The sequence below is a fragment of the Anser brachyrhynchus genome, assembly GCF_964034855.1.
Source record: "Anser brachyrhynchus genome assembly, chromosome: 2".
NCBI lineage: Eukaryota > Metazoa > Chordata > Aves > Anseriformes > Anatidae > Anser > Anser brachyrhynchus.
In genome coordinates, this window is record NC_137695.1 from 29,775,946 (window position 1) to 29,797,627 (window position 21,682).

The 21,682-nt window shown below is 40.0% G+C and overlaps 2 protein-coding genes across 4 annotated transcripts in view; one reads left to right on the forward strand and one right to left on the reverse strand.

The window, feature by feature from the left end:
- The first annotated feature begins 6,303 nt into the window (after positions 1 to 6,303).
- LOC308190606 (uncharacterized protein) lies at positions 6,304 to 15,810 on the forward strand. Its single transcript, XM_080582193.1, has 5 exons — positions 6,304 to 6,649; positions 9,985 to 10,080; positions 12,769 to 12,873; positions 13,652 to 13,747; positions 15,367 to 15,810. Exons 1-5 carry the CDS (start codon positions 6,319 to 6,321, stop codon positions 15,474 to 15,476), a joined length of 738 nt encoding a protein of 245 aa, XP_080438319.1. The 5' UTR covers positions 6,304 to 6,318; the 3' UTR covers positions 15,477 to 15,810.
- Positions 15,811 to 20,565: 4,755 nt separating this feature from the next.
- VWDE (von Willebrand factor D and EGF domains) overlaps positions 20,566 to 21,682 on the reverse strand; it is a 42,267-nt gene continuing 41,150 nt past the window's right edge. For all 3 annotated transcript variants that reach the window (XM_080582630.1, XM_080582628.1, XM_080582631.1), the window contains one exon: positions 20,566 to 21,545. In XM_080582630.1, coding sequence (XP_080438756.1) covers positions 21,525 to 21,545 — 21 coding nt within the window. In that variant the 3' untranslated portion in view covers positions 20,566 to 21,524. The remainder of the gene's footprint in view (positions 21,546 to 21,682) is intronic.

Here is a 21,682-nt window from a genome sequence, read left to right on the forward strand (position 1 = left end):
TCACAGTGCTGATGTTTTGAATGAATTCCAGCATGAGTAATTACATCCTACCATATCTAAATATCAATTAGACATGGTCTTTTTTCACTTATTTCCTGTTCCACATTGCTGGGTTGTGTTGCTGAGCACTGTTGAACAGTAGGCACATTCACCCTAAAGTTGGCAGCTTTTTTCTGGCAGACAAGTGATATCTTTATGACCCGAGGATGAGTCTCTGGATACTTCCACAGACACTGGTTTTGCTCCGGGGCAGCTTGAGTGGCGTTACTTTGGCTTACATCTGCATAAGCGTGTGTAGGGATTATGGTACAATAATAGCTATATAAATACCAAATAATTAATAAAATTTGATACCTACTGTGGACAGATGATGGGTATAAAGCAGAATCCTGTAAGGCACAGATTTAACTTCTGGAACAATGTAAAATTCACTGCTCAGTAGTGGGGGAGGAGAAAAAACCTGTCTCAATTAGTATTTACTCTTAGGATTTTCCTCAAGTTCATCAGGAGGAATTGTGAATATGGGCTTTCCACTTCAATTAATTTACAGAACATTAGGTCCCTGGTATTTGTACTGTGTTCAGTGATGTGGTATCTAAGTTATACTCAGTAGTTACACCAAGTGCTATTCAATTATTCTTTTCATTGGATATTATGCCAAATTTCTTTGAGGGCAAAACATAAGATTCAGTGAACAAAAAAATCGTTTATTTATGAGGGACATGGTTGAGAGCCCTCGAGTAGTGAGGAAATCAAATTCTTTTCATTTGCTTGTGAGCTCACTTCAGCACCTCAGCAGAGTATATTAAAAAAGGACTATTTCCGTTTAACTTTGTAAAATACTGAGCCCTTTAAACTCCACGTCAAAAATTCAAGTTCTTGGCACCTTGCAATATCATGCCCTGCTGGGATGTGGGGCCTGATACCACAGTGTTGAAGACAACGGGGAGACTTCTGTGTGGCTCCAAAGGAAGCTGCGTGAAATGTCTAGGAGTTTCAGTTCATCTGGACTTTGATCTTTAGGAGTCATGTCCATATATGAAGGACAGATTTTGTTTCCACTGAAGCTGATGGGTGTGCTTTGCTCGGCACCTTTCAGGTGTTGCTTAGGACACTTGCAGAACTGGGCTGATCTTACAACCTGAACTATGAGCAGAAAATTCTTTACTACAGTGAGACCGGACTCAGCTTTCAAAAGGAATAAAATGGGATGGTATTTGTGTAAGCACTCGGTCCTTCCTTGTGGAAGTGACTAACCAAGGTGATGGGCAGCAGAAGATTAGGGCCTTGTTTTATAAAATTGCAACTTTGAAACAACACTTTGCTTGTGAAATCACATTAAGAGCCACTGGCCTAACTGCTTTGTAGAAATGGAAGATGTCTTAGCTTAGACATCACCAAACACCTCCACAAGATGGAATTAAATTGAACTGTAACCTTAATTCCTTGTTGGAAGTGGAGCTGTTTGCCAGGAAAGAGACAAGCCTTTAATTTTTTGCTCAGTAAACATATAACAGGTAAAATAAATAAATAAATAAAATTGTTTATTTTCCTGATAGGTAATTTACATCCAGAGTTCAAACAATGGAGTAGTGACGGAGTGACCTTGGCTTGCCCAAAACAGAGATTTGAAAAGTATTAAACTGTTTGTACTGAGCGTGGCTGGTCTTTTGACAATACTCGTGTATTGCTTGGGGATACCCAGAGTCTCCAGGCACAAATTTATTCTTCACTATAATTGGAAATGCCTAGAAAAGGTGACAGTGTGAGAGATTTATAACTAATCACAACAATTGGAGTGTTCATTCTAAAATACCTCGCTAACAGATTACCACTTCCATGTTTCTATCTCGTAAACAATATAAATCTGTGAACGAGGATTTCAGGACACTTCAGCCTTATTGTTGGTTAAACATCACATATAGCGAGTTTGCCATTACATGAAGAAAATTACTTATTCTAATAATTGTTTCAAAAGTTTCGTAAAGGGCTGGCATCCTTTGGAAAATATATTTGTTTGAGATAAATTAGGGCTTCATATCATGAAGTGAGGTCTAGATGCACTAATGGAGATAATCTATGTGCAATCCATGCAGGCCCTTAATTTTAAACGCCAATAAGAGATGTGCATGCGCATGCTTGTACAAATGTAACTTCTGCTCACCTAGTTCATACATGGCCATGTTTGAAAATAAATTCATATATCATTGTCTGTCTTTCAGCAGAGTTATACTGGCTTTTGTATGTATTTTTCAAATACCTCCATGGCCCAATTGCAGTGAGAGACAGACCAGTATGCCAACTGTCAACAAATAAGACTGATGTTGGTCATAAATTGGTATTATCTGAAAGATTTGGCAGGGGTTTGAGTTGGGATACAGCTTTGAACAATGCTACTTAACTGTGTCATTACTTGATGGCTTGTCTATAAATGATAGAACGATGATCAAATTATGCTGAAAGGTACTTATACATGTACATATTAATTGTGATGCTACACTGATATACAAAGTGCCAGCTCTGTATATCTGGATGACACGTTATTAGAAATAATTAAGTACAGCACTGAGTCCAGCTGTAACAGTGCAGCTGTGATTGTGTCAGTGCTTTGAAATTGCACATACTGCACAGTGCTGTGAAAGTAGCTAGCTGTATAACACCTCCTAACACTACTTCCCACCCCAGTAAATCTACTTAATTAATAAACTAATCCTGCTTTATTATTGTGTAGCACCACAGTGCAATTACCTTCTAAAAATTCATATCCTGCTTTCTAGGCTTACCATTGTCTTACAAGTCAGTACTTTTGAGAGTAAGTTGTGCTGTACCATGGCTGGCCGACCAATAAAATGTGAAGTTCTCTGCTAATACAATGTAATAAGTCCTTGAAAATAGGCAAGAGATATGTGCGTGTTCTAGGATGGCGAGAAGTGGGGTTCTCATGGAGTTGTGGGAGAGCCCAGCCTTGTACCTACCTTGCCTTACATGGAGCAGAATCCCAACTCCACATGAGCATCCTCATTCCTGCAGCATGTCGCCGAGGACCTTAGCTTGGGTTATAATGCAGGTTTGATTTCATCCCTGTATTCTCTAGACTGGAGAGCAGTGCCCCTGAAGAGGCAGTTAAATATTGCTATCTATGATGCAGGTAGACATCAAAACAGAAGGATTTAGATGCTCCTTCCTCTACTGCTTAAATAAGCAAGAGATGAGTCTTTAAATGTTGTAGTTCTAAAATTGCGAAATGTGAACTCTACTTAGCAACTTCAATAACCTTTTTTTTTTTAAATCAGATTGTGCTTCTAGGAATAAAACATGTCTGATATATGGAGGCATTTCTGTTTTCAGTGAGAGCCTCTGTTAACGTGCCACAAACCCTTTAAAATGCAGACATGCACTCAGCAAATTTGATAAGCCCTGAGATGAATTTAGATGCACAAAGATGGTGAAGCAACCTAATCCTTCCTACAGAAGATAATGTTTAAACAAATTTCTTTCATTCAATGAAAAACCTGGGCAAGCTTATTTAATATAGTCTTTGCATTTAATTAGCTCTGCTGAAGGAGTACTTACCATATTTCAAAATACGATTTATTTTCTTTTGTATTAATTATTTTAAGATCCTCAAAAGAAACCTGGAGAGAGAGGTGGGAAAAAAGAAGGAAAAATGGAGTTGGGGGGAAGGCTCTTAATTAATCTGAGCCATCAGAAGTCATCTTTTTGGAATAGGGGAGATGGGATATGGGATTGAAAATAAATAGTACTTTAAAAGGCAGACTCCCTACATGCATAATGAAGAATACTCATTAAAACGCAAAAAGAATTCTGTGTGAATGAATTGTTGCTAGGCATTGATATAAGAAATGCAAGCTTACACACTAAACTGTCATATGGAGAAAAGTCAAAAATAGAAAAATAATTCTGTGAAGAACTCAATATGGTCAAAATTATTGACAGAACTCAAGGAAGTGTAAAATTGTGATGTACCCAAAGAACAATATACCCCAGAGTCAATGTCTCCGTTCTTTCTGTATCTTTTTGCTGTTGCGAGGTTGGCATAAACAAAACTATTCCTTTTGGGAAGAATTTATTCCCCAATATATTTCTAGCAAGTAATTTTACTGAGAGTGCTATAACTGCACAATCCAATTACCCTCATGCTTTCAAGAGGGAACAGTGTATATACAAACAGGAGGCCCTGCTCTCCTCAACACAACTGGAACTGCAATATGAACAGCATTTTGACATTTTTTATTCTAGATGTCATATTCTATTGAATTCTTTTCTTACTTCTTTTCTTATTCTTTTCTAACTTATGCACAAGCAATTAAATCACTTTTTTTTTTTTTCTGCAGCATCAACATTACACCAAGGGGTGTTAGCAACTTTGCACTGCTCAGGATGAATGTAATTGTATGTGTATTGGTATCATCTAAAAGTTGCTATGGTTGCCTGGGTACAAGCAAGAGGAGAATTGTGCCCATTTTAGGCAGTTATTTAGTATTGTACTTACAGGCTTCTCTTGTTTAATCATTTAACATGTCACTTTGTTCCTTGAAAAGCTAAATACAGTCTTGTAAATATCATATTACACTCACCTTAATTTTTGCAAAAAGCCAGACAGCACACTATGTTAGCAACAGAATTGCCTTATATTTTAATCCGTCTAGGAACTGTATGTTCCAAGTACAGGATGAAATCCAGTTTTCCAACAGCAACAGTATATCTATATTTTCTTTTTATTCTATCAAGCAATTACACAAATTTTAATTTCCAATTAAAGTGAACTCACTTATTAGGCAACAAGTCGTTCTGTTTTATGCCAGTCACAAAACTAGTTGGAAGTCAAATCTCACTGGTTAAGTAAAGCTTGTTTATTTTTCTCTAGTTCTACAAGATGCATGAGGTTTATTTCACTTTTCTGTACACAATTTGTATAAATGTTTTTACTATCCTTTTATTGCTATTAGTCAATAAAGCTCCCCTGAAAAAAATCCCTTGGGCTTGATCTTGGCATTGAAAGTATTTGCTTTCTCTGGGAATTACTTAAAGTGATAGGACGTGCTTATGAAAGATGGGAATAAGGAGGGGAAGAAAAACAACTTTCTCATCATTTTTTTCCCCATGTTCTTGCGACTGAAGATAAATATTTGAAATATTGCTGTTTGATTTTTTTTTCCACAAAATTTTATCCAAACAATACATTCCCAGAGACTGCATGTTGGTTGAGGAAGCAGCTTGAAACTCATTTTCCTTCTGTTTTTCCATCTGCAAAATGGCAGTGAGTTTAATAACTCAGCCCTCTTTCTCCCTCAAATTCCCTTTCAAATACTGCCATAATATTCATGTCTGATATTGACTTTCAAGATGAAATTGAGTAGAAGCTAGAGTTTGTAGTCTAGAAGAGGCAGGATGATCAGATATTACAAGAGCTCAATATTACAAGAGCTGTGGCTACAACTTAGAGATGACAACTTAGAGATGTCATCCTGAGAACAGGTGCAATGGTCAACAAAAAGCATGGTTCATGGTGAGATGGGCTCACCTGAACTGCACACAGCGTAGTCCACCTGGTAGCTGCTCAGTCATTAAACTCTTTATGTGGTGGCTGTGTCACCACATCTCTCTCAAAATATGGGTATATAAAGGAAGCTGTGGGGAGCTGGGGGTTGGCCTCTTCTCACAGGTAACTAGTAATAGGACTAGAGGGAATGGCCTCAAGTTGCGCCAGGGGAGGTTCAGGTTGGGAATTAGGAGACATTTCTTCTCAGAAAGAGGAGTCAGGCATTGGGATGGGTTGCCCAGGGAGGTAGAGAAATCACCATCCCTGAGGGTGTTCAAGGAAAGGTTGGACCTGGTGCTTAGGGACATGGTTTAGTGGGTGACATTGGTTATAGGGTGATGGTTGGACCAGATGATCTTGGAGGTCTTTTCCAACCTTAATGATTCTATGATTTAGCATTGGCCATCCGGCTTCACGAGCACTGGGTGCCATTCTGCAGGCAGGTCTCCGCTTTAACAACACTCCCTGGTTTGAAAGAATTCCATCAAGCCGTGGGTTTTTACGCTTGTACTGTCCCAAAGAGTAGGGGTGCAAGACCTCACCCCTGCTCATTTAGGAAGCCCCGGAGGTGCCCAAGGAGCCCTGTGCCAGCCGGCCCGGCACTATTTGGGGGGTCGCTTAGCTCCCCAGCTGCGGGGCCCGGCCTCCGCCCCGCGCCCCTCACAGGCAGCCGGGGGTGTGTGAGACCATGGGGTGAAAGGGTGAGGAGGAGGAGGAGGAGAAAACTGACGGGGGGAAAAGCGAGGGGGGCGTGCATGAGCGGGGGGAGAAAGGGGAGTGAGCGGGAGCGGCGGGCAGCGGAGCGGAGCGGGCCGGCGGCGAGCTGCCGGGCCATGGCGCGGCGGGCCGGGGGCGGCGGTGGCTGCGGTGATGGCGGCGGGGGGGTCCCCCGGCGGCTGGTGCTGTGGCTGGCCCTGTGGGGGCTGTGCGGCGGCGGCGGCGCCCAGCCCGGCCGGGGGGCTGCCATGCCCTGGGGCTGGGGCCCGGCGGCGGCCTGCAGCCCCCGCTGCCTGCACGGCGGGCTGTGCCTCGGCAACGGCACCTGCCTCTGCTCCAAGGGCTACGAGGGCGAGCTCTGCCAGCACGGTAACGGCGTGGGGCCGGGGTGCGGGGTTGGGGCAGGAGGGGGGTGGTGGGGGGTGGATGGAGGCAGGGTGGGAGGAACGGTGCCGAGGGCGCAGCCGGCAGTCAGCAGGTGGGTGAAGATGCTCGCTTGGGTGTGAAATGGTGGCGCCGTCAGCGCGTCGCGTTTTATCGTCTGAAGAGCCTTTAAATACCTGTTCGTTGAATAAGCTTCGGCATCGCCTTCCCTTTGCCGTTTTCTCTGCGTGTAAACCCCCCTGGGCGAGGAGTGATGCCTTTGGAGGGCTGACGGCCGTCTGGACCTGAGCAACGTTAGGCGGTGCTGCCGGGTGGGGTTGGTGAGATGAGTGCTGAGGAAAAGGTAAAAATGTGTGTAGAAAGCAGGTTGTCTGCTGGGTCCCTCGTTTTTTCAGAGCACGCCATGCTCATAAAAATACAGCAGCTTATTTCCTAGATATAACCTTACCCACGGAGTTGCTTGCACACCGCGTTTCTGTGGTGGGTAAGCTGGGATGAACGGAAAGGTCTGTTCCTGCTGGTCTCCAAGGGGAGATGAAGTATTTCTGAAAGTGTTGCTCAATGCACAAAATGCTAGCGAGAAGAGTTTCAATTTAAACCCTGTTTAGTGTAATGTTCCCAATTTTAAATTGTTTTCTTCAGAAGTTGAACTGTAGAGTACTGTGGCTAATAATTGCTACAACTCAGTGTCAGGAGAAGCTCTGTTGCCTTATGTCTTGTCCTGTAGGAAGAGGTAATGCAATTTGTACTGTATTTCTCTTAGTTCTCAGTGCACTTCATCTAAAATGTCATTCTTCTAAACTTTGAAATGGGATGCGTCAGGGAGCGTCCTGAGCCACTTCTGTGACAGGTGCTGAAAATTTCACCTCGTACTGCAGTCACTCGGGGAGCGCTGGTTTATGGAGAACCGGGGTTAGCGGGCGGTGGGTTGTGGTGCCCGGTAACACACTGCGTTGTGGGGATGAGTAGCAGTGCTGTGAGAGCTTTTTCCAGACAAATGTTGGACCCTAGCCCTGCTTGGCTTTAGTGGAGGTGTGAAAGTTCATCAGAGACACAGGTTTATTTATGAGCTAGAGTGGTGAACGATCTGCTATTGTTAAGGGAACCACTGCTTGCTCCGATAAGGCCATCAATGGAGAAAACAACTGTGAAGAAATGAGACCTTATCCCTTGCTCTGTCAAGAAAACCCACTGAGTTAACTTCTTATTTTCCTCTTCTTGCTCACAGAAATCATAGAAATGAAAGATGGGACATGTCCATCTGACTCTGTGCGTGTGGTGGGGTTGTGCTGTGTTTTTTATGTTAATATCATGGTCTTGAAATAGTGGGGTAAAAAAAAAGTGTTTGTGATGTCTCTAGTCTTCCCTGGCTGTTGAGAAAATACAGATGGAAAGGAGAAAAATCTGTTCTGTCACTTAAAAAAAAATCCAGTGTTAGGAAAAAAAAAAAGTTTTTTTTTCGTTGTTTTTAAATAGATGGTCTTCAAACTCTAACTGGAATTTGTGGTTGCAGGCTAAATGGATCTAATAACATGCACAGATCCTTGTTCAGTATAGGCTGTGAAATAACCTAACCTGTGGAATTGCAAAACATGGATATACCAGAGGGAAAAACTTGAGCAAGACTTTTCCTAGTGCAATTCTCTCTGGTTGAGTGGATTTCTCAGAAGAAGAGTTTTACTGCTTAGCCTTCTTGCTCCATGTGGGATTGCAGTGACATGCCAGGCAAGCATGTTGTGGTGGCAGGTTCTATCTGTCCTGAGAGCTCACTGGTCACTGGGATATTGCAAAATACTTCGGGGTGTTTTTAGCATAGCTTTTATTCTAGTGAGAAGCTGCAGATCAGATTCCTCCCGTGTATTGGAGATACAGCCTTGCTTATTCTGTGAAGTCGAAGAGCAGTTGCTTATATTTTGGCAAAGTATAAAATGAGCATAAGGAGAAGATGTGCAGTTTGTAGGCTGCAGATTTCAGGACAAAGTTCTTTCACGCTACCCCAGCTTAGTATTGAAATGCTTTCTAAAAGGTGTTTGGCTTATGGAGAGCTTTCAGCTCTATAAATTCTATAAATACACAGAATCATAGAATCATTCAGGCTGGAAAAGACCTCTAAGTTCATCTAGTCCAACCTTTAGGCCAACCGTATGGGAAAGTATCTGCCTGTCCAAATGGTAATAGTTAGCAGATGAGAATAGTGGTGTAGGGTTCCAGCACTGCATAATACACAGAGCTGTGCTTTTGGGATCTCATTGATATTCTCTTGGTTCCTTTCTGTTGCACACCAGCTCTTCCCTCTTGCTGTTTTCTTCATGTGAGTGGTGTCAGATTTAACTGTTAGGTCGTCGGGGCAAAGATGCTCTCTTGCTCTGTACATGACTCCACAGTGGTATTCTGATACTGATGTTAGTATGTTTTTTTAGCATAAATAAAATAAGCCTCATAAAACTGGGAAAAAAATCAGAGAAATAGAATTTTCCCGAGGTGGAGATATTTTAATTTATGGCATTTCCAATGAACTGAAAGCATCTAGTAAAACAGTTAAGCGGTGCTGAGTGCTGAATGTTTCTTTCATATGTGTCTGCATCCTTTATTTGCATGCAATATTCATTGTGCAGATATTAATGTATTCTTCAGTTGGATTTTGCCCTGATGTTGCCACCAAGCAGTGTGGTGTTACTCAGTGCTTACTTTTTTCCTCTTCTGTCAAGACTTCTCACTCATCCAGTCAAAAGACAAAGCAATGTCATGCAGAGAGCTCATCTCGCACCTGTAGGTAATTCAGATCAGACTCTCTGAAACACATAGCTTCCTAAAATTTGGGTGTGAATAAATGTGTGATTTCTCAGAAACCAGAGGTGACTGGGGAATGATTTATGAAAATCCTAGCAAGGATTTGCAAAATTGAGCTTCTTATTCATGCCTTAAACAACACATCCAAGCTGCTGGCAATGAAAGAGTTGTGGAATCTAGGATGGCCACAGATGCTTTTCTTCCTACAAATGATTTAGTTATGACAGAAGTTACATCCATCTTGGATGATTTCTAAATGGACATTTCAGACAGGTCTTTTGAGAGGCCAACTGAGGAAAAAAAAATAAAAATAAAAATAAAAATTAAAAAGGGTGACAAAGAAGGAAGTGATGACTTATCTCTCTGTGCATGGAAACTTTTTCATCAGCAGTGTGGGATGGCAGAGCAAACGTATCTTAGGAAATGTGAAGACAAACTGAGTACTCACAGGCTAAAGTAATGCACGTTTCTCATGTACTTAAGTATTAGCTTTGGTAAGCTTCACCAAGGTTTGTTTGTCTTTCTTACAGCCACGTGTTATCCAAAATGCAAAAATGGTGGGGAATGTCTGAGGCCTGGAAAATGCAGATGTCCACCTGGCTATGGGGGTAGATACTGTCATAAGGGTGAGTAAAACCCGAACAAGTGATAGCTTGGAAACACTCCGAGTTTGAAAACAGACAAAATGGATTTGGGACTTCTCAAGTGCAGGCTTAATGCTCTTTGAAATAATGACCTTAATTTCTTAGACCTCTGACTTTACTGTCAAAAAATGTACATCCTAGAGGATCTGTGTGCTTGCAGGATAATAGTGTGGAGTATATGTATTTGTTCTTGTTTGAGAATTTCTTGTGAGAAATTGAGAGAATTTTCTCCCTTGTAAATGCATTGTTTATGTGTTTGTAAATATTTTGTGTTTTAAATGCTGTTTAGCTGTAGAGCAGACTTTTTTTTCTAATTAATTTCATCAGATGATTTGTATAGATATGTATTTCTTTGTTAGATGTTTGAAACTTTTATGTACCTGCAAGATAGTAATACTGAGGGCAAGCTGCTAAAGTTACGAGTAGCGATGTGCTGCTGATAGGTAAGGGGAGATGGCAGAGATGAGGAGTAACAAAGACCAATTTTTATGGTTTTGTGAAGCCTACTGAATATATGCACAGGTTGGAAAAGGTGATCCAAGAAAACGTTTTGTTATGAACTCATCAGACTACTGGTGTAACTCCTGAGCTCTGCGATAAAAGGTGAAGCAAACTTCAAAATAGTTTAAAGGGAAAACAACGTAGTAGGCAGGATATCCCAAGAGAGTGAAGGAAAAGAAATCTTTGTTTTTCTTTCGGCAGAAAAGGCTCTGCGTATCACTTGAAAACTTGCCAGGAGTTCTCTATGAAGAGGCACTGTTAAGTTAGTTTGGCTGTTGTCACCGTGCTAAGAACTTGCTAAGCATTCTTTCTAACTGCAGTCAGAGCAGCCAGAAGCACCTCACTGGGTTCTCTGCTTACTCTTGGTGTTTATTCCATGGACATTTGCTGTATTTCTTTCCTAATGTTAAATAGCTACCAGAGCTTACTTGAAACGTAACCTAATGTGGACTTGGGGACGAACTTGACTGGCTTCTGCAGCTCTCTGAAGCCTTGTTGCTGTTGGGTTGTCTGTGAGGTTTTGGTATTTCATGGAGAAAGTGTGACCTGAGCTTACCTAGCGTGGTGACATCTAAGTTTACTGAACCTTAAATCATAGCTCTGGGATGTTAACTAGGTTGAATGTGAATTCAAATGCTAGTGATAATGTCAAAATTGTTAACGTTACAGACAAATGAGAAAGATAAGGAACTGTCTTCTAATGAAGATCTGTATAATGGTTATGTGTAATGCACTGAGAAATAACTATTCATTTTGAGTAGATTTTACAGTATTGACGGCAATGAGGTGAACTGGAGCATGGTCAGTTTTGTTTTCCAGCAATAGGATGTGAATGTGTGTGTGTGTGTGTGTATATATATATATATATAAAATTTCTTAAAAAACAACTGAAAGCATATGTTAGTAGGGTCAGTGTGGAAGGGAAAACGTGACCTTCTCAGAAGAGTCTGAATTGGAAGCAACGTGATAGATACTACATGAACAGAAAAAGCAGAATAGGGAATTGGTTTATGTTATTACCATAGGCTAGACTTGGATCTCTATCCAAGCAAATGTGCTGCTTGCGTTTTGTGTGTTCTCCCTGTGGGGCAAAGGATGTGCTTGTGGTCACCTGTAAGGTGCAGTATTGTGGCTTACGGAGCCTGGATGTGCAAACCTGCTGTGAAGAGCCACGTGCTATTAAATACGTCAGCTTACACTGTGTGGTAAAGAAATATGAAAACAAGCTCTGAAGTGCTTTTCTAGCTGTGCTAGAGTAAACTTGTGTGCCCTTGCATATTCAGCCTTTGTGCCAAAAATCTGTTTTAGCTGAATTCATGCTCAAAACTTGTGGTAGAAGAGGGATTTAAAGCTTTTCCTAGGAAGCATCAAGCAGGCATCCTGGCTGTCCATCATTATAATGAAGGATAGAAGCTTTTCTCCTGTAAAGTGAAGGTGCTGTATACATTTACATTCATTCTTGTGGAAGGATGCATTTGATTGTACAGAACAGCGATTATGCCACATTTCAGAGATGATAGTGCACTACGCAGTTGATACCAGTCATGTCTGGCATAAATAATGCTTCATTAATTAGCCCTTCAGGGCTTTGACATGTAGAACAGTTCTGAAATGAGGAGACTTGCTTAGCTGACCTTTGGTAAAGCACCACTCAGCTGCATTATAGTCACAGGTTTATTTGTCAAAGTAATATCCCCTTCTCTTCTTGCTCTTGTTATGTGTAGGAACGCTCAGGGAAGGAAATAACGTGAATTCTTGGCCACGTGTTGCTGACTTACCAGCTGTGATTTGGCTAGATCGATAACAATGTGCATGGTGGTAGTTACGGTGGTGTAGCAGCTGAACGTTTGGTTCAGTTATTTTCGGGGTGGGGAGGCACAGCAGTTTTGTGCCGTAACCATAATCATACTTGTTAGTTGGTACTCTCAGGTTAAATGCTCAACAAGCATTTATGCACGTGCTTAATTTTAACTGCATGGTGGTGGATTGGCATGGTTCTGTCATCGTTGCTAACTTCTGATGGAGCTGTGCCTTACTATGAACAGTCAAAATCTTAGTCTTTGCAGAAGTGATAAAACGAGTAGTCAATGGTAGGCCAGCTGTTTAAAGGTATCTGTTCAATTTCCTATGCTGCTCCTGAAACGTAGTGTGTATGCTGTCCTTCTGCAGTAAGCTGTGAAGGAGGCTGCCAAAACGGTGGGGAATGCATCTCTGTCAACGGGGTTGTGAAGTGCCTTTGTGCTTCTGGCTGGACAGGATCAAGATGCCAAGAGGGTGAGTATTTACACTCACACACTTCATCTGTACCGCTTAAATGCCGACAGTCCCAAAGCCCTGTAAACAAGCCCTGATGGACTCTGATGAGAGAGCAGTAAAAACAAAAATAATTTGCTAGATACATCGTTGAAGTAGTCCCAGTTCTTTTTATCATGCATTCTCAAGAGCAGAAGCCTTACTAATTTGATTTATATTTAAAAAAAAAAAAAAAAAAAAAAAAAAAAACCTAAACCCTGTGTTTCACCTGGGAGAAAAGTTGAAGAAACTCAGATCTCAGTTAAGATGCTTGCATTGCTTTGCTGTGAAGTAGGATGATGAGATGACGTTATCATGGCATGGGACATATGTAGTACGTTGTGTGTTTACATATAGAAAATATTGATGAAAATGTAAGTGCAGTGACAAAAACATTTTTAAAAAAATTAAGAAGCTAATAACTATGGAAATGTCATTGCACTGAAACAGAAATGAGGGACCTGCATTATTGGCATGTCTTCCAAAAAATAGCACAAATTATTCTGCATTAAGGCGTACATTTGTCAACATTTAAACAAAAAACCTTACACAGTGTGTGTGTATTTTTATTTATTTATTTATTTATTTTTCATTCCCGTGGTCCTGGAAATGCCTTTAGAGTAATACCAGTTGAGCATCTGACCTGGAAGAAAATGTGTTTTGCCATTTTGATTCGTATCATCCTGAATATTTCATTCTGTCAGGATTCTTTTATATCAGTTTTATAAATCCTGCTGGCTTACCCATTCTTTCCTTCTAGCAATTTGTCCTCAAGGTTGTCGGAATAATGGAGCTTGTGTGGCTCCTGGGATTTGTAGCTGTCCAGCTGGATGGGTTGGTGGAGCATGTCACTTAGGTAAATAACTTCTGACATTTTTCTTGCATCCATTTCTCTACTTGTGTGATTTATACAATATAGTGTTTAAATCTTCAGTGCCTAACAAAGCTGCTAGAAAAGTATTTTAGAAGAGTAAATGAGAGGTTCTTCTGCATACTAGAGATCTTATGTGTATGCATAAGGAATAGATGGCTTTTCACATTGGTCAGAAAGACAGAGCTTTTCCACTTCAAGTAACTTCAGATTCAGTTTTGGTTGTCACCAAATTTATTACTTAGTGTATGTTGTATTTCGGAAATATCTTCTGTAAACTGAGACCACGGTTTAAAGAACTAAAAATGGCCATTACAGAAATGCTAACACTACTGACATGGGCTAGAAGCTTCATTAAATTTTATGGATGTTGAGAAGTGTAACTTGCTTGAAGTGAGCTTCAAGGATAAATTGGGGAGAATCAATTCCAGGTGCTCTTTACAGCCAGCTTTCGCTCACCCTTCTATGAGGATTAGTTCTGACCGACATTCCTGCTGAACAACCACTTGCATTTTACCAAATTTTGATTCACAGAAGCAGATGAATATCATAAAACCTTTAATCTACCTAGAGCTGCGTAGGCCTGTATGCCAGTAACAGCTCTGCCCTGATGCTAAAGGCAATAATCCCAAGATGAAGAAAGGAAAGCTTTTTGTTTGCTCTCTAGGAGACTGAGAGACAGCTCACTTAAACGTTGCTTTTGATCTGGATAGGATGGGTGCAAAGTCTGTGGATTAAGTCCTCCTGCGTATGAAATATTTGTGTGGCTCTGGGAGTCCAAATTGGCTAGCATTAGTTCTGCAATATGTGTATTGTCAAACAAACATTAACAAATAAATACTTCAGCGTTCCCATTTGATCAGGAAAATGCTTGTTCTTTGTATTCAATGGTGAATTGTGGTAGAGCATGATAGTAAAAGGTAAGTACGTGACATGCAGAGAAACTATGAAATACTTGGTTCCACTCCCTGCACCAGGAAAAATGGTGGAAATGTTCAGGTTCTTAATGTCAGAATAATCACTGTGCCTGAACTACATAGATCTCTATCCGGTTTGACCTCTCTTGGCAAAGGCACTCATAAGCAGATTGAAACCCTCTCATTTGTTTCCTTAACTGGTGTGTAGCTGGGGGACAACCGAAGCTGTGCCTGCTCGGTTCCCCATTGCCGTTCCTCTTTCAGAGGAGTGGGGAAACACAAGGGCAATGTGTAAGCAGCAGCAAGTATGTGGTAACTGTTTCCTCGTGGATGCGTAGATCCAAGAACTGCCTTGAAAAAAGTTTCAGCAGAAATTTTTATCGGTCCCTCACTCTCATGGAGGCATCCATCTAAAAATAGTCTGTGCCTTAAAGAGCAATGGAAATGATAGTATTTTAAAAGGAGAATGGAGCATGAGTAAGGCTAGCCGTACTGTGGCTGTATTCCAGTGAAGGCCACGAGGCCATAAATTGAGAGGCATTGCTTTTCGGTTCTTCCATTATGCTTTTATTTATACTGTCCCTGTGTAGTCTCCAGGGAGCAATTCTGCTAGTACAGTGAGACAAAGAAGAAAAACGATCCTGTGCTGTGCAGAAGACATACTGTGTGTCTGGTGTCTCATTTCAGCTGTATGTAAACTACCTTGTCAGCATGGAGGAAAATGCATAGCTCCAAACGTGTGCAGATGTCGACTGCCCTACTCTGGTCTACAGTGTACAAAGAAAAGGAAGGAATGAAACAACTTCAGCAAAGATAAGCTGCATTTTCTTCACCATACGGAGATGAAGTCTGGGGGAGGGAGAAATTAAACATGGTAGCTAGTTGATTTCAGGTAGCTTTTTGTCTTCAGTATATTAAGTGAATGCTTTTCTGTATGAAAGAGAAGTATTGCTGATTGTAACAAAGCCGTTATAAGTATCCAAGTGTGTTTAGTGTGTGGTGCACACTCCTGTGTGTAGTGTATGATTTTCTGCTGTTCTCATTTTTCTTCATAAGCACAAGTATTATGTCTTGGTTGATAGAGCTGACCTTGAAATAAAATTTACTCTTCAAATAAAGTGCTTCAAAATGGATCTATTCTCTTCTGTTTTTTTTTTTTCCTTCTGACTAGAATTGATGTTTTATATTAGTGATGTGTTTTTTAAAAAGCACATGAAACAAAGCATCGTAATTCAGATCGTCAGAAGTGGATGTTAGTTCAAGTCTGATTTACCTTTGATAAGACGACACAATTGCAAGAGGAAACTTGCAGAGTTTGCATCTCTGTGGAATAACAGCAAAGAGCAAAACATTTTATTAAAACCATGATTCTTGCTTTTTGTGTACTTCCTGCCCCTCACCCCCAATCAGATTTGGATTTTGATCAGTTAAAGCCTTATTTAAAACAAAAAGATAAAAAATACTTGTTCAGACAGTTCCACTGTTACCTTCTAAAAGCTTAATCCTTACTGATACTCTGACAGAATCCTTATCTTGACTACTTTTACTATCATGGTATCTGATTATCTCTGTACTTCCAATTTATTTCTTTTCTGTATTCCAGCAATATAGGGAAATGAGTTTATCTCCATTTGGAGATGTAGATGTTGATGATTTGTTTCTGCTCAAGGTTGTGTCTTTGCAGGAGCAACAAAATGGGGGGCTACAGACTGGCAGCAAGGAAAAGCCTTGTTTGCCATGAATCACCTGTGTGGAGGATGCCAAGGTTTGCCTTCTGGCCATGCTCCAGTCTGGCTTCATTTAGGTTTTGCAGCATTCTGGGTGGGCTGCAGATCTGACAGACTTCAACAGGCGTTGTTCCATGGTTCGTCTGTGCTGTTTCTCAAAGGCTACAGTTGAGGAAGGTTGTGCCAAAACGTGCAAGTTGAACCAGGCAATTTTCTAAATAATGTCCAAATAAATCTTTTTTAGATTGATTTTCATTGTGTTCTAGGTGAAACGTAATTTTCAGTGTGAAAGTTTCAGCTTTGCATTATTTTGATCTATTTGGCCATGCATTATTTTAATCCATGTGATAAAATAAGATTGTATCTGTATATTCATTCTCTTATCAAAACATGTACCCTTCATAGGCAGAGTGAGTTACATGGACTTGTTTCTCCAGGGATTGCAAGCTACCAAATGTTGAGCAGAAGCAAAAGAAATGGGTCATCCTCCTTTACCAAACGTAGCTAGGAAAGAGAAACAAAGCATACTGCGGGCAGAGCAAAGACTGTGTTATAGCTCATGAGGCTGCTTTTTTCTGTTACAAAGCAGTCATCGTGTTGTGTAGGTGAGAAGCCTTTCTCTGCCTGTGCTCTGGAGGCTGTTGTGTTTTGGTTCAGATGAAACCTGCTACTGCTCTTGTGGAGGTTTTGTTGCTGGGGATGTGGGACAGAGTAAGAGGAGTGTTTGGTTTTGTGCTGCTTTTGCTATGGTACACTGGATATTTCAGACATGTTGGTGAAAAAATGTGGTTTTCATGCATGGAACAATGATTTCATCAACAGTTCAGGAGTAGGATATAGGACGATGAAATGCTGTGTTTATCGCAGCTCACTACAGTAATCAGGCCCTAATTGAGAAATTCGGGAATGAAGTTGAATACCTCAGATGAAATACTGGTTGCAGGGAAGTGAATGAAAAAAAAAATTTGCATCAGCCCCAAGGTTTCGCAGTAAATGAGCAGTATGTAAATGCAAGGAGGCGTATCTCAGCATTGTTCCTGAAAAGCCTGGCTTCTAATAGTAAAGTCCAAAGTGACAGTAATGGCTGTTAAAACCAAAAAGAGATACTAATATCATTAGGAATATAAGGTGAGGAACAGTCAGTGAAGCAGACCTTTAATTCATGTTCTGAGCTTGCCAGAACAACTGCTATTTAAATAATTCCCTGTTTAGAAATGACTAAAGTGAAGTAAGCAGTAATTTGATGGAACACCCCAAATGCAATGGCATATTTTAGAAATAGTTTGAATGTAGCACCATCTGCTGGCTGAAGGATTCGCTTTTCCTTCTGTTTATAAGAAAAATCATTATTTAGATCTCCACAATATTTTAAATCACTTTAAAAGCGAATTTCCTAGTAGTTATCTCCAAATAGAACAGAATCATAATGTATTATAAATGACATCCGTGTCCCCAAATGATTGTTTCCACAATCCCACATATATCTGCTTGAAGAGCTGTCAGTGTTCATTTTCTTTTGTTTGTTTCTCCATCCCCTCCCACTCACTGGAAGGCTGAACATGCTTACCAGTTACAGCATGCAGTTTTTGGAGCTAGGCATATCTTCCTGTGAAAAGAGAGTTATGCATACAGCTCAAAGGTCAAAAAAAAACGAGACAGAACAGGTTATCTATTGGAGCTAACTACACCTTATACAGATGCTCTGATTTTCATTAAAATGACCGGGAAAATTGTAGGGGGGGTCTGCTGGTTGCATTTTTGATATTCTGTCATTTTAGAATGTGCATGGAAGGATGAGAAGTGTTTCTTTTTAATGTACTTACATTTGCAGTTTACTGTTTATATTTTCTACTGTCAGTGTTTGTATGAAGAGTGGAATTTCTTGGTTTATCTGTGAAATACCCTTTATTGACAAAGACTTTCAGCAAACAATTTTTCTAAACTGAGCTATGGGTGAAAGTTGAATAGAATAACCCAGCATTGCCATGTGATATTACAAGAGAAACAGCAGAAACGTCTTTAGTCTTGAAAACACTTTCTAACATAAACGTTTCTGTGTGATTCTGTTTATATACCCCAGTGTTATTGTTTTAGTGAGAATTTAAACTTTGAATTTTCCCACTTGGGCAAGTAAGGGAGTTGGATATATCCAATTTGGCAAGTAGCTAAAGCTTTTATTCTTATTTACATGTTTGCACTGATTCTTCTTTGAGGGTTTGCTTTTGCTAGGTGGAAATGTTAAATCACTTTCTATTCTCAGCAATGACAATATATAATTAACTTCTGTAAAAAGAGTAATCATGTGGACCATTTCATTTTTTTTCTTTTTTTTTAATCTTAGCCAATATGGATATAAACGTACGAAGGTGAGTCCTTGCTAAGATTTGTGGTATATTCTGTGATATGAGTGGCTCCTTCCTGCAGAAAATGCTCATCATACAGCATTTTAAAGATCTTGGGTAAAATTCAATCTGTGCTTAGGAGAATTTCTACTGGCTTGCACAGCAATTTTAGTCCAGCCAGATGCTGTACATCGGATGACGGATGATGTGCATAGGTATCTTCAGTATTTAAGGAAATAGTGCAACAGAGTTCGGTGAAGAGACCAGTATTCTTGTATGCCGTTATCGATTTATTTTACCTCTTGCTTGCTCCACTTTTTCTCTACCGACTTCTGACTCCAAATCTGATGGAAAAACTCTGACATATGCTTACTATAGCAATGACTTACTTCTTCAGAAACCCTTTCCTGTTACTGCAACCTGGCTAATGGGCTAAGAATCAGCATAAAAGCTTCTGTTTGGCACAAGTTACCCATTATTCCATCTGACTGGTACTGTGGCGACTCCTGCAGTAAACTGCTCCAATGCCCGTTCCAAGTCCTTAAATTCTCTTTGGCCTAATTTCTGATCAGGCTATGCACTTCTAGAACAGTTTCATTAACGACTAAGCTTGTGTTATGCTGATCAATGTTACTGCATTCTGCTTTTCAAATTACAACAAACAAATTCTATTCCATGTGTATGAACAATCTAGTAACAAAAGTTTCACATACTTCAAACCCGTCTAGTAATTATCTGTCTCTATGCATGTACTAGTAATTTTTCTGCTTCATGTGCTTATTGGAACACAGCTTAACTTTGCATGGAGCATGTAATTTTTAACCAGTGTAGCAAAAGTCTAAATGTGCTTTTGTTTGCTCAGCGTGCATTTGGAAGATGTAGAAGAAAATACTATCTGTCCTTAGAAACATTGAAAATTAATGGGAAATATTAAACATTGTGATTTTAAAAGAACTTTATTCAGCCTGAAATCCTAGAAAGGCATATGTATTAGGTCAATTTCGTAAATGGAGCGTTGTACAAAGTCATTAAGCAAATACTGTTCCTAAGAGGTGTTACCTCAACACTGTAGGTAAATGACACATGGAGTAGGGATTGTTACAAGATGAGCCTATACAATATCTTTGTGCCTACATTTTACAAATATTGTGTATTCAGGGCTTCATCCTGAGGCATCGGTTCCAAAAGCTAGTCAGGTTTTGTTCACAGAGATCACTGTGAGCTGTGAAAAAGGAAACAGTTCAAGTGAAGTAGGTTTTAAATAATAGAACAGTTCCCAGCATATCTGGCTACCAGCCACTTGGATGCTGGATTAAAAAAAAAAAAAGGCAAACAAAAAAACTATCGAACCACTGAAACTTAGAATGCAAGTGGGAGATCAAAAATATTTTTGAAATAAACATCAAGCACTTAGAAATCCATCATTCTGGAATGATGCTGAGATTCACAAATGCCAACTTACTTTGCAAAATGGATTAAGAAGACTATCAAAAGGTGAGGAAAAATCTAGGCTCGGAACTGCTCTAACAGCTATGAGTTGGCAGTTGGCTTCCCACAGTGGCACTAAATGGCAAAATGAGCTTGATTTTCTTCCCATTCAGCATTAGTGCACGTAAATGGGATATTGCTCATGAGATCAGAAAATAATGAAGCTTATTTTTTGGTAAGAAAAACAACCCACAGCCCAAAACAAGTCAAAGTGGTAAATTTAGATGGCTTAGCTAAAGAGAATTTTGTGTCCATTACCAGAACTCAGTTGCTGCAGGAATTGAAATGGCTTTCGCACCTCTAGGGGAAGGTAGAAGAAAGAAGGAAACTTGAGGAAAACTAGAATTTTATTTGTTCAAAAGTTATCTGGCTTATGGTTGGTGATAACAATTGGTTGGAACAATAGGTAATGTGAAAAAAAATATCCATATGGAGTGCTTACAAACAGTTTCTGATTTGATACATACAGATGGCATGACGTGCAGCAAATGCCTACTCTTGTCAGTTCCTATTTTAAGGTTCCACATGGGACATCTCTGAGTAAAACATTGTCATTTTTCTCTAAAAGACTCTATTTCCTCACCTTTCCAAATGCTATTTCAAAAAAGGAGCATAAAAGTCTTATGGACACAGCATTCATCCTGTACTCACGCATGTGTGTGTAAGTAATGAAGAAGACTTGTTACCTTGAAACCAGATTTATTCAGCTGCCGGTTGACTGTTGATGAGACACAGGGCCCTGGCTGCACTGCTACTACTGAAGTTTTGGGTTCCCCCTTCTTGCTCACTACCAGCAAGTCAGAGCAATGCAAATACAAGATGAAGAAAAAAATAGCTCTGCTTTGTCTTCTGTATGCAGCCAAATAATATCTACGTAAACAACATTTAAAACCAGAATGTACCATTCACAAGTGATTATGTGTACCCTACTGTCCTGGAGATGCTCAGCAGATATTACAGTCTCACTCCCAAAAAGGAAAGATCATAGTCCAGCTGACTACATCAACAGACTGAAGAATTTTGTGTATGCATGGTTCATGAAATCTGCGAGTCCAGTGAAGAATCAGAGGCTCTGAGGTAGCAAAAAAAAAATATAGAAACACGTGTTACAATTACAAGATTGTTGTACTAAGGCTCTTCAAAAATTCATGACTGTAACATGAATTTTTTAAAATAATGTTCTGGATATCCCTTTCATTTAAATAAACTCTGTGAATGCCTTCAAAACTTCTTGGTATTTTCAAGTCTCATATATCCATGCAGCATTTAATTGGTATACTTCTTTTCTTCATCCATGATGTTTTTGTACCTTGGAGGGAAAAATAAAAAAATGTAAAGAGACTTTAACTGGACCTGCTTATTGAAGAAACAATTTTAATGAATCTCTGCTTTCCTGATACGGAAAGAAACAACGTCAAGATCAGTTTGTGCATATAGATTGTTCAT

Coding starts and splice junctions, on each gene's coding strand:
- LOC308190606 (XM_080582193.1), top strand. CDS start 6,319: ATGAGCGGGGGGAGAAAGGGGAGTGAGCGGGAGCGGCGGGCAGCGGAG. Junction 10,081..12,768: donor GGGTAGATACTGTCATAAGG/GTGAGTAAAACC, acceptor GTCCTTCTGCAG/TAAGCTGTGAAGGAGGCTGC. Junction 13,748..15,366: donor TGGTGGAGCATGTCACTTAG/GTAAATAACTTC, acceptor GTCTCATTTCAG/CTGTATGTAAACTACCTTGT.